General features: G+C 48.4%; 2 protein-coding genes across 9 annotated transcripts in view; one reads left to right on the forward strand and one right to left on the reverse strand.

The window, feature by feature from the left end:
- Positions 1-5,048: 5,048 nt before the first annotated feature.
- LOC146185616 (next to BRCA1 gene 1 protein-like) lies at positions 5,049-8,192 on the forward strand. Its single transcript, XM_084606522.1, has one exon. It carries the CDS (start codon positions 5,087-5,089, stop codon positions 7,532-7,534), a length of 2,448 nt encoding a protein of 815 aa, XP_084462648.1. The 5' UTR covers positions 5,049-5,086; the 3' UTR covers positions 7,535-8,192.
- Positions 8,187-12,377, reverse strand: part of Cul1 (cullin 1) — a 68,768-nt gene continuing 64,577 nt past the window's right edge. For all 8 annotated transcript variants that reach the window (XM_084606529.1, XM_084606525.1, XM_084606523.1 and 5 more), the window contains exon 20: positions 8,187-11,852. In XM_084606529.1, coding sequence (XP_084462655.1) covers positions 11,772-11,852 — 81 coding nt within the window. In that variant the 3' untranslated portion in view covers positions 8,187-11,771. The remainder of the gene's footprint in view (positions 11,853-12,377) is intronic.

Consider the following 12,377-nt stretch of genomic DNA (forward strand, 5'->3'; position numbering starts at 1 on the left):
AGCGTCATGGCACCGATCAGCACGTGATAGCCTATGCTAGTCGTTCGTTGAGCAAGGCGATTTCTCGTCCTGCGCCATGGCCCTCCTCGAGTTCTGATCAGTGACCGTGGGCGCCAATTTACTGCTGAAGTTATTGAAGAACTCCTTCGTCTATGCACCTGCGATTACCGTCATACAACGCCGTATCACCCGCAATCGAATGGACTTGTTGAACGGACCAACCGCACTCTGACCACTATGTTGGCGATGTACGTGGACTCTCATCACAAGAACTGGGATGAAATCCACCCTTTTATTACATTCGCTTATAACACTGCACGGCATGAGACGACTGGCTACAGTCCGTTTTACCTCCCGTATGCTCGAGTTCCCCGCAGTAGTCTTGATACCATCCTTTCTCCCTCCACAACGAGCCTTCTATCGCCACTACTTTATGTCGAGCCGAAGAAGCTCGCCGCGTTGCCCGCCTCCGCATCCTAGACTCACAGGAACGGTCGAAGGAGCGTTATGACAACCGACGCCCACATGTCTCTTATGTGCCCGGTGATTTAGTGTTGCTGTGGACGCCGCTGCGCAAGCGTGGTTTAGCCCAAAAGCTGCTGTTTCGTTATAGCGGCCCTTTTGTCGTTTTGGAGCGCCTGAGTGACGTGAACTATGTTATTTCACGCCGCACCGAAAGTGGCCGATGCTCACGCCGGACCCAGGTGGTGCATGTCGCTCGACTAAAAAGGTTCCATCCCCGGCACCTTTCTTAAACTGCTTGTCCTGGGGCTTCGTCTGCGAGGGGGGAAGTGTCACGTGCTTCGGGGCGTCAGGAAAGGAAGAAGAGGCTAGAGAGAAGACGAAGAAACGGAAGACACAGTGGTGTGTGCTGGTGCTCCTTGCGTGACTCGCAGCGCTTTAGACTACCAATAAACACACCCCCGTTACGTACTGAGTACGTAACAATATATATATATATATATATATATATATATATATATATATATATATTCTTGATACTTGGTACTTGATACCCAAGCAAGTAGCAGGGGGGACCGCGGCCGATGTAGCTCAGTTGTTAGAGCACCGGACGCGATATATATATATATATATATATAATCGTACCTACACGCAAGTGCAGGTGCGATTGGGTTATTTCGAAACCCTTACAAAGCGCCCGCCGGACAAGCGAGAGTTATAGCTTACTCACTGAAAGTAAACTTCGACAAAATTTAAATTTTCGCTCCATCGCCACATTCTTCTTGCTGCTGCTGCATTCGCTCAATCGCTTGCATGTGAACAAGCCTTCAGTATCCTGCTGAACGGCAAAAGCAAGCGTGTAAGATTCTTGTCATGCACAAGTGAAAGATGACCTATATTTCCGCGATTGCGCATAAGATGCGATACCACATTAACCCAATCCCGTTAGTTAACAAAGTTGGCAACGTCCCCTGAATGCGTCGGCTCCAAACACGTGCGGGCCTACAGCTAACTCGAGCGAGCAAGCTTTCTTGTCGCGCTGGTTGTCAAGCAGGCTAGGGAGAGGGAAAAGAGGTTCGAGCAGGCGAGTAGAAAAAAATCACAAAGAAAAAAGCGCCTTGCGAGGGGACGGGAGGCAGATGTTCTTGTGGGAAAAGGGGCCAAGCGGTAGAGAAAGGGGACAAAAGCACGGAAAATGGCTCGTGGGCCGTTCACAGCCAGACGTCACGTATCGAAAGATCCTCTTGCGATTTTTGCAACGAAAAGCGCAGCGTTGACATAGTTTGTGTGTGTGTGTGTGTGTGTGTGTGTGTGTGTGTGTGTGTGTGTGTGTGTGTGTGTGTGTGTGTGTGTGTGTGTGTGTGTGTGTGTGTGTGTGTGTGTGTGTGTGTGTGTGTGTGTGTGTGTGTGTGCGCGTGCGTGCGTGCGTGCGTGCGCGTGTGTGTGTGTGTGTGTGTGTGTGTGTGTGTGTGTGTGTGTGTGTGTGTGTGTGTGTGTGTGTGTGTGTGTGTGTGTGTGTGTGTGTGTGTGTGTGTGTGTGTGTGTGTGTGTGTGTGTGTGTGTGTGTGTGTGTGTGTGTGTGTGTGTGTGTGTGTGTGTGTGTGTGTGTTGGTACTTAATCAATACTGGAAAGGACAAGGCAACATAATGGTGTGCACGGCTCCTTGCGATCGATCGCTACTTAATTGTTTCGTTCCGACCTTGTTGCGCCGAGAGCTTGCTACCAAACAACCAGAGCATCGAACGCTGCAAAGCAAAGGCGACCCTCAAAGCGAAATTGAGCAGCTCGTATGCAAGTGATGCGCACAAACTGTCTGCAGCACTGCGAAAGGCAGAGGAGCCCTTGCAATTGTGCTCCTAAGTGCCTCTTGCCCCTGCACACAATAATGGAGAATTGTGTTCCTACAATACCTATACTGTCACTCCCGCTAATCTGGGAGGCGAGAGGCTCGTAGGAGCACAATTGCCTATTGTAGTGCGTGTCATCCTGATTAGCCCCTGGGTGCCTCTGCCTTTCGCAGTGCTGCAAACATCTTGTGCCGCTAGTCGATCAGCACAGCAACACCTAATTGTCCATGGAAGCAAACAAGAGTCGACTTATTCGAAATCGAAAGGAAACAGTACATTCTCGTAGTAGTCAGCTATAATCCTGCTATCCGGAAGTAATCCCCTTCCGTCGATGTCAGCCATCGCAACTATCAAGAGCACGTTCGCTCGCTTAGCAATGGCCGACATGTATCGGACTATGGACCGAAGGTCTCGGCAAGAACCTCAGCAGATTTCTCGAAGACATGCCGATTCTATCTCTTCACGAGCAGCCTGGAATGTCGAATGGCGAAGCAGAGTTCTAGCGCATGGTCCGGACCTAGAATAACCATTCAAAAAGTCACAAGATTTTGTCATTGCATTGGTATATCACGAAATCCCGGGTACAAGTGGATACTGCACCTCGTAGCTGCTCACAGTTTAACGTCTGCAGATTACAGTTCCAAAAAAAAAATAATAATAATAATAATAACTGCGGCTTAGCTCGGCTAAGCACGGTTATGCAATTGGAAGCTTTAAGAGCCAGTCGACGCTACCGTTCTTCGCCGAACTCTGCCCCTGGCTTGGAACGCTTACTAGGTAGTCTTCACGTCGCGCCCCCTCCCGGCTTCCCTAATGCTTGCATTTTCTACCTCCAACGTGAGCTGGTTGATCAAACTCAGCCATCACGACTACGATGATGGTTCCGGCCGACTCGCTTCTTTCATTGCGAGAAACTGCTAGGCGAGCAACTCCGTCTCCTTTTCAAGCGAACGGCGAAAGACGTTACGTCACGTGCACCCACAGCTGACACCTGACTACAGTGACCTGACAGGAGGCTGGTCTAAAAACCGCAGGGGCGGTGGGGTGCGGCTGCAGCTGTAGCGAGTCACGTGGTATGTTACTTGTCTGACACATCCGCTCCTCCGATTGAAGGACAAACACCAGGAGCCAATGACTTTGGCTTCATTAAGCCAGTGAAGCTTTCGCTTCAAAATGTAGGACACATTTCTGCCAAAGTCGACATCGCACAGAGACTTCAAGGAAAAGAACATGCAGCTCTGCCAGAAAGAACTAAGCATAAGACTTCAATTGGCATCATGCTGCCATTTATCCCCATCGATTCACTCTCCTTCGGAAACGATGCATGAGTTAGAAATGGAATGGAAGGACCTGCTATGTCTGGCAAGGCGGCCGCGCTGTCATGTATTAAAAGCAGCAACGGGCACCATTCAGCGCAATCGCTTCCATTTAGTGCCATTTTGTCATTCACGCTACATCATGCCGAGAACACCCAATTCCCGAAGACATAAACGCGAAGCCGTTAAGTACAGCGATCCAGGAAACTCAGACAGCCACTAACACATCTAGTGACAGCAGGTCGCGGCAAAGCAAGCGACGCATACGCGAGACGCTCTAGGGAACTCGGACACAACACGGAAGTGGCCCAGTCGGGGCGACGCGGGGTCACGACTCTACATACACCGTAAGTTCCGGAAGGGGTGCAGTGGATGTGAGATCACCCTAGGGAGTCAGAATGCTTGCGCCAAGACCGGCTCTAAGTGTCTGAAACATATATCTGACGTGGGATCGTGCCGATCGGGCCCGGGCTGGTCAGCTCGAGTTCAGCGTCATCCCCGCGGAGGTCGATGTCCAAGTCTTTACACTAGTTGCCCTTGCGCAGCCTCAGAGTTCAATTAACGGTCCGTCGCTGATCAAGATTTGCGTTGTACCCATGTCCAGACGGCCGCACGTACATCGCCCGCAAAAGCCGATGGTTCCCGATAAATCGAAGCAGCGTCTTGATGGCGACAGCTTGCCGTTTCTCCTCTTTCGTCGATGTCCCTTGATGGACGCTTTCAAAGGCAGGGGTGGACGGCCACCCATCCGATTTCGACGATAATATTTCTTATAACTTGGGCTTTCTTGTCTACATTTAATTTATGCAATCACTGTACACCCGCACGTGGCAGCACCCGCTGTTGTAAGCTTCCTTCTCAGTGGCAGCAGCGCACTGCCCGGTAAGTGCATCTGGAGGAACAGGCTGAAAAATTGCAGACCCATTCTGCAGGAATAAATATAAATATTTCTCAGCACAAGAGAGACTCACGCTTCGAAATATCTGCGCGAGCGAGTTGGTTTCGAAAGCAGCGTCACTTGGCGCCACCTTCGTTTTGCAAACATGGATGAAATTCGACGTTATTATATCAACAAGGCAAAACGTTGATGAAAACAAAAAAAAAATAAAAGGGAAAAAATGCTAATTTCAGTTCAACGCATGAAGATAGGAAGCTTCGTGGTTCAACGTAAGGTTGTCTCAGTTTGTGGGGTCACATTTCGACAGAAGTAATAAAGCCATAAGGAAGTAAAAACATTAGTTAAATAAGGAAACATTTTAGAAAGAAATATACTCCGTGGTTCAAATGTATGGCGCGGGGTGGTACCTTTTAATTTTACTATTAAAGCATAGCAGTAGTGATGTGAAGTCGAAACCGAAACTTGTGGTCTGTTGATGCTTGTCGCGGCACCTGGTGACAAACAGAGCATTGCCATGACGTCATAGGCAAAGAAAAAGTCAGAGCAGCAGTAGGACGAGAAAATGCGCATATCAGCTGCACTCGTTGACGACGAAAATTATGTGAACATGGCTGAAACTCGCTTTATTGTCGAGTTTACGCCGCGCCCTATAAGGTTTCAGTTGAGCTTGCCGAGTGCTTCCAGCTGGACTACGGTGCAAAACACGCTGCTGCAAGGCTGCGGATTGTCCCCGACTGGGTCCGCCGTCCGCATAACGTACGCTGATGACGAGGACGAGAGGGTGCTGCTTTCTTCCGATCCCGAAATGCAGGAAGCACTTCGTGTCGCAGAGAAGAAAGGCAACGTTCTCCAAATACAAATCACGGAAGAGGATGCACCTCCGCCAAGCGAATCGACGCGGCCACTCAGCAGCGCCCATCACAGCAACGACTCAGGCGAGTTTGTGTTTGTTGGCGGAAACAGCACATCGGCCGAGTCGGCGGTCAACGCAGACGCGTCTGACGCAGCCACCGCTTCGTCCGAGGCGTCAGCCGTGTCACGAGCCGATGCAGGCGACGGCGGTACCACCCCACCAGCCTGGTTCGTCGAATTCGTGCGAACGCTTAGGAACGAGCTCAAGGATGAAGTTACGGCAGAAGTTTTCAAGCGGCTCGACGCGCGCAAGGTCGACAGGTGGACGGCAGCAGCCGCTGCTGAGGCATTCCCGGACGCGCCGACGTGCGGCAATTGTCGCTGCCAGGTGCAGGGGGTTCGCTACCGGTGCTGGGTTTGCCCGAACTATGATCTGTGCGAAGTGTGCGAATCGCTGCCGAGCGTGCACGACAGCTCGCATGCGATGCTGAAAATCCGCAAACCCGCTGGCTTGCAGCAGGTCGCGCGTCGCAAGCGTTCCAACGGCTGCACTTTTCGGCCTATCCGGTCTCCAAACCGTGCGTCCGCCATCAGGGAAATGAAGCAAGAAATGAAAATGCAGAAACTCATGAAGAAACTCGAGAAGTATAATCTCAGAGACAGCAACATCTACCGACTGCCTGGTGCAGCCTCGAGCACCGAGAACTACCTGAGCCCTGACGCTTACGATTCGGAGTTTATCTGCGATGAGACCATACCCGACTGGACCCATGTCCAACCGGGAACCCGTTTTACAAAACGTTGGAAAGTGCGCAACTCTGGAAGCAGGGCGTGGGACGAAACCATCCTTCTCAAGTACTGCTGGGGCACCTTGGGGCTCATGCCGAATGACACGGACATTGAGGCCCCTCGACTGCTGCCGAATGAAGAAGGCATGCTGGAAGTCCAGTTCTCGGCGCCGCACGAGCCCGGCCACTACCAGACTCACTGGCGAATGTTCAGCCCGCACGGCTACTTCGGTCACCGTCTTTGGTGCAATGTAGTTGTGGACCCTGCTCTCACCCTTGAGCCGAAACAGAAGCACATGTCCAGCCTCAAGGTTGTTGATGGAGCCGACGATGACGTCGGCCATGAGCCTGCACTCAAGGCCGAGGACTTTGCCACTGGTCTCAAGGCAAACATTATATCGCACACCGCGACACCATTCAATACTCCCGCTGCTGTTACCCCACGCAAGTCACCCGAGCCTGAGGAGGTAGAGGAGAATGGTGCGACAGCCCTTGGTTCGAACATGTCAATCCTGGACATGCCAATTCTACACGACACTGAGGAGTCTGCCAGTGTGCTTAGCCTGAGCAGTGTCGACACTGAGGGTGACTTTGAGGTTGTTCCTCTGCCGTCTTGCTTCAATCTCAACATCCCGTTCAATCTGCCAGAGCCAAAGTCTACATCAGAAAGAGGCAAGTCTACTGTGCAAAGTCCAGCAACTTCTTGCGAAGTGATCGCCAAGCCTACAAAGTGCAACTACTGTGACCCACTTCAGTGCATGTCCTCACCTGCTGTTGCTCCTCCTCAGGGGTACAGTGATAATGACGGGGATGGCACCATTCCTGCACGGTTTCAGGACCCGTTAATCGAATCTGACTCTTCCAACTCGTCAGCCACTGCTACTCAGATAAGCACAGCCGATGCCAAGACATCTTTTGATCAAGAAGAGAAGCAAAATGAAGCAAACTCTACAGATAGCGCAGAAAGTGTGGCCAAGGCAGCAACGAAACCAGCATTTTCCACACGCAAGACATACAAAGTGGAAGGCGTTGGAGATGCACTTCCAGAAGCCCTAGTGAACGGAGCCCTTAATGCTGCGGCAACGGTGTACAATACTGCCAAGACGGTCTTTTCGGGAATCCAGCAAGAAAGGCAGCGAATCAGCTCGCCGGAGTGGACACCACCGGCCACGTGCCTTGCACCTGAGAACAAGCTCTTTGAGATGGGTTTCAGGAACAGGGAGCTCAATTCGGTCCTACTAAAGAAGCACTCAGGAGACATCCAGAAGGTGATTGAAGAGCTCATCAACGCCAATGCAGAGAGCTGGTCCACTGCAAGGCCTATGGAGGGCCCTCCCACAGCACGTCCTTTCATGTGTTCGTTTGACTAAATTTCTCTATATCTTGCGTGTGCTGCATTGGTGTCTGGTTTATATCCTGCATTAACAATAGGAGGCTCTATTTAAGTATAGATGTTCTTTTAATCACCTTTGTTTAGCCAAAAATTACCCTAAGCATGCACGAGGTGTTTGATCACAAGTTGTAGCACTTCTGCTTTGCCTGCTGCCTTGAAACTGTAACCTTTGGAAACCATAAATCCTCCAATGTCTTGGCTGTGCTACCATTAGTGTGCTTTTTGTGTGTATTGTAAAATTGGACCTCTTGAATTACAAGAATAGTATGCATCTGGTAGTCTTACGTATAGAGTAGTAGCATGTTGCTGTGGTTATTTTGATCTTTTCTTTCTTTCTGGCAAAGGAACATGCAGTTTTACATGTTAGACAGTAACTCCTAGTGGTTTGTTTTAAGTTGCATTACTAGAGAGCATGTCTCTCATTTTAGACTGTACCCTTCCAGAATGTGGTGCACATTGATAGGTATGCACAGCTCCTGAACACTTGATGCATCTGTGTACCTTTTTTCCTTTCTTATTTTTGTAGTGTGTAATCAAAACTGTCGGAGAAGGCTGCATTACTGGCGATGCATCAGCCTGTCGTTTGTTCGCCCACACATGTAACAACATAAAAATAAAGACTCAGTCAATGAGAACAGCCGTTTATATTTACTGTTTCCACTTCAAAGAGAAGCCATTGTAATTTGCACCGTTACAGGATCGGACAGCGTTTTTGACGGAGGTGAAAAACGGAACCGAATTCAAGGAAGTTCGCCGTATGCTTCACGGTGCGACTCCGACGCCTGTTAAGGCATGGCATTCGAGATCGGCTAACTTCCGTTTCTGTATAGACTTTTCATCTTCAAGTCTGGAGTCGTTCCATGCAGCTCATGACCGTTGGCGCCAGGTGCGAGCTGAAACGTTTAGTAAAACGAAAACTGCACAAGCTTGTCGGAACGCCTGCAGAACTATGATTTACTACCCCTAACAATCCTAAACATCGCTGCTGGAAGCGCGTTTTTACCCCTCTAAACGACACCCGTCGATCAAACGACGCTTCAGCGATGCTACCGATAACAGTGAATGTATCGCCAAAATGTGGAGTGCAATAGATCCTTTTTTTCTCGACGTCACGGCTTGTAGTTTATGACGAAATTCAGTGCAGAGATTGCGAATTCACCACGCAAATGCACGCTGCACGGCACATATGCCTGTCGGCCCAACCAGTGAATTTTCGTCGCCAGTACCAGGCAAACGTTAACAATCCACGTGCTTCGAGATCCAATCCCAAAACTAGACCTGTCATCACATTTTAAAAGGAGGTACAGTACAATAATAGAGACTTAGTTTAGCGCTACCGCGCGAGCGTCATTGCGCATGCGCAATCACCCCGAGGGTGACAAATGGTGGACTCCGCACGCAGGTACCAATCAGCGCGTGCTGGGCTGACTGCGCGCGGTAGCGGTAGACGGCCGCGGCAAGCAGCAGCGGTAAAGTCATTAATAGCCATGCCACACGCGCACTCGAACAGCAAATGCGCAACGTCCCATGTACTGTTGGTCCTTTTTCTTTTTCGAAATCGAAGCTTCACGATCATTATTACCTGTGCTGCCGCCATCAAAAATATACAGCTCATGGTCATGGCTTCTAGGGTTTGTAGCGGGGCTTGTCGCTCATCTTCAGCATTCGCAACCTTCTTTCCCTAGAAGACATGACATGTACCCAGAGGAATTTGCCAGGGCTTAGTGTAGGCGCAAGAAATCAATAATTCATCCCGAATTACATTAACTGCCAATTAGGAGCTAGGGATATTGGAAAAATACTTCGAGGTTGTAGAGACAGTAACTTAGGAAAAAAAATTGTAAAGCTTGAAAATAAAATTAAGGCAGTGAAGCACTAACAAACCAATCTTCCTGTGCACATTGGCTTTAGGGCATGTCCTAAAGCCAATGTGCAGCATGCCTTTGAAGGTTGCACTCCCTAATCGGGAGAAGGAAATATCCAAATAATTTCTTCTCTGGGGAGCACACTCCCAGTAGGAAAGAATGTAATGATGAGTAATTTCCACATCTTTGCATAACAAAGGAATATTCAATGGTGTGAATCCATAACGATAAAGATTAAGGCAAGGAATTCTGCTACACAAGAGCATCACAGAGACCTTAAAGCATTGCCTTCAGCAGCCAGGTTGTATATTGTATAAAAAATTTAAATGTCCAAGTACACAATCACAAGGACGGGCTCATGGCTCAGGAAGTGGAGTATTTGGAACCGTTCAAAACGGGACATAGTCAGTAGAATAATGTTAGGTAGAAAAGTGGAGACAGTCCCATTGAGAGCTGAATTCACTAAGAAATCGGTCACTGTATTGGAAGTAATGTTGCAACACCCCAGAACCCACTGAGAACGCACTTTTACTAGTACATGCAATGAAAGGAAAAACACCTTGGTGTCAATACACAAGCTGAGAATGTGTCATACGTGAAGTTTAAACTTGCACCATTCACAACGAAAATGTATTAAGGTGACTCATCACACTTTTACACTTGGTAGGTGGTTTCTAACAAACTTGCATACTTTATATTTCTTGAAAGAACTCGTGGTGGCAAACTCAATAGCTTGCATGTGGCCCTGCACAAATGCCATTTAAGCAATTCAGAAAGCACTTCATGGCATTAATTTGTCTGCATAGCATCTGTATAAAAACTGGCCCAAACGAATTTTCCAGCAGCTTCCAATTAGCTGCCAATACACACAGCTGTAGCAATACAGTAGCAAGAGCAGCAAAATCAAAATGCTTCACTGCAAGAAAACATTCTTCATGAAAAGCAATTTCAAATAAGTTAAACAGAAAGCCCGCAGAGCACCATTTCGAAAGTGACAATGCACGCTCTTCTGTGCACATTTTTTTATTGCTCCTCAGAATCCACATTTCAGCACTCTCGTACACGACACGTCAGCATTTTCGAGGGAGGCGAATGCCAATACCCTCGCGCAAAGAGAGGAGCATGCTCAACAAAATGGAAAGACCCGGTTTTTCCCTGCGGACTACGAGAAAAAAACAATCATGGGAGATGAGCACTGGGGAGTGACAACACCGCACTCACCTTTCTTTGTGCCTCCAACAGCAAAAGCAAAAAAGAGAGAGAACACGACTGACTGAAGAAGAGCCAACAATACAGGAACCAAGAAAGGCCGTTTTGAAACACGCTGCGGCACCTAAAAATGAGTGCGCCAACATAACCGTTGCCGCTATCACAAGACAATGCTTTGGATTACCGAAACTCCCTAACATACACTTTTTTTTTTTGTGTGTGTGTGTTTTACAGTTGTTCTGTTCACTAGGAAACCGAGCCTGGTGGTGACCCATGAAATGACAACTGTTAAAGACGGCGAAGCGGAAGCATAAGTTGCATGCTTTGGAGGACTACCAACAGCAATGCAAATGCCAGGGAAATGCAAAAAAATACAAGAAGTAGAAGGGTCACAAATGATGGGGAGGAGACCACAGAGGAAGGTAAAAAACAAAAGGAAATGCACAAATTTCACAACAGGAAAAACAAAAAGTAAAGAGACACAGCACTGCTTTGTTTTCTTCAAGTTCAGGTCGGGCTTATGCACATAAGATGGCTGCAACAAACGCCAACGGGTCAGAGAAACGTTCCTAAGGAGCCACACACACGTTACAGTCACAACAGAGGCCTTCATCTTTCTTCTTTTATAGCCCCCCCCCCCCCCCCTCCCCCCTTGCCTGTTGAAGTCCAGTTTTTTTTTTGTTTTCTTTCTTTTTTTTTTTGTCTTCTTAGTTTTAAGTCCTGCCTTGAGGAGGAAAAGGAGGAGAAGAGAACGAGCACAGCTGCCAGAACTTGTCTTCCGCACACGACGCTACCGCCGCTACTCCTTGGGGCCAGCATTCGGGAGGCATGCCTTTTGTGTTGGGGGGGAGAGGCATCAACACCCTTATCTGGCCGTAATGGAAGTGACAACTGCAGCACGGGGAAAAAAATCAAAACCTCGCGCGACCAACACTGTTCACTTTTTCCTCAATGAGAGGGGTGGGAAAAGAGGGGAGGTCTTCAGGTAGGTGCAGTCACTGCCCATCTTCGTATGCCATTTTGGCTCAACTCAGAGACCATGCCTTTCTTGAGGTTGCCTTCTTGTTCACAAGCGACCCACTTGATGTACCGCTTGGCTCTTCTTGGCCCTCCCTTCCCACCCAAGATGGACTTGGTGCTTCATGCGAGGTAAGTGTACGTGTCCTTCTGGCCGTCCGCTCTCTGCAGGTACTCCTTTTCTATTAGGATGTCTATGCATTTCTGCAAGAAGAGAAATAAAGCAGAATGTGAGAAATTTTTTCACGCATACTTCATAAAAAAGGGCAAATCAATTTCATGAAGCCAGCATCCTTGTCAATAAAAACAAGCTTCCCCACTCCCAGGATGACGAAGGGGTTGTGGTCAAGGACTAGGATTGAACATAAACACTGAAAAATACCATATTTTCAAAGAAAATAAGAAGGCTTCCAAATCCAAAAGATGAAAGCTGCTATAGGCCAGTTATTCCTTAGGATGTATGATGTCATTGCATGACATTGTGAGCAGTGCCTCTAACTGTGGCAAAGCGCCATCACTGAGCATAGACAAAACAGCACGATAGAGTCACAATTTATCAAACCTAAAATCAATTTTTTTTTTTCTGAAAGTAAGGACAGTCAGCTGGACTGTTAACAAAACACTGTTAGCAAAAGGCATTACATAGTATCGTTTCCCCAGAGCAAACACACTTTGCCAAAACAAAAATGAACGTCATTGCCAGCCATCAACTCCTACAGAAAGCATTTC

The sequence above is a fragment of the Amblyomma maculatum genome, chromosome 6, assembly GCF_055883805.1.
Source record: "Amblyomma maculatum isolate TAMU_Amacu chromosome 6, ASM5588380v1, whole genome shotgun sequence".
In the NCBI taxonomy this organism is placed as follows: Eukaryota; Metazoa; Arthropoda; class Arachnida; order Ixodida; family Ixodidae; genus Amblyomma; species Amblyomma maculatum.

Excerpts from the sequence above, each read along its gene's own strand:
- LOC146185616 (XM_084606522.1), top strand. The coding sequence starts at position 5,087 with ATGCGCATATCAGCTGCACTCGTTGACGACGAAAATTATGTGAACATG.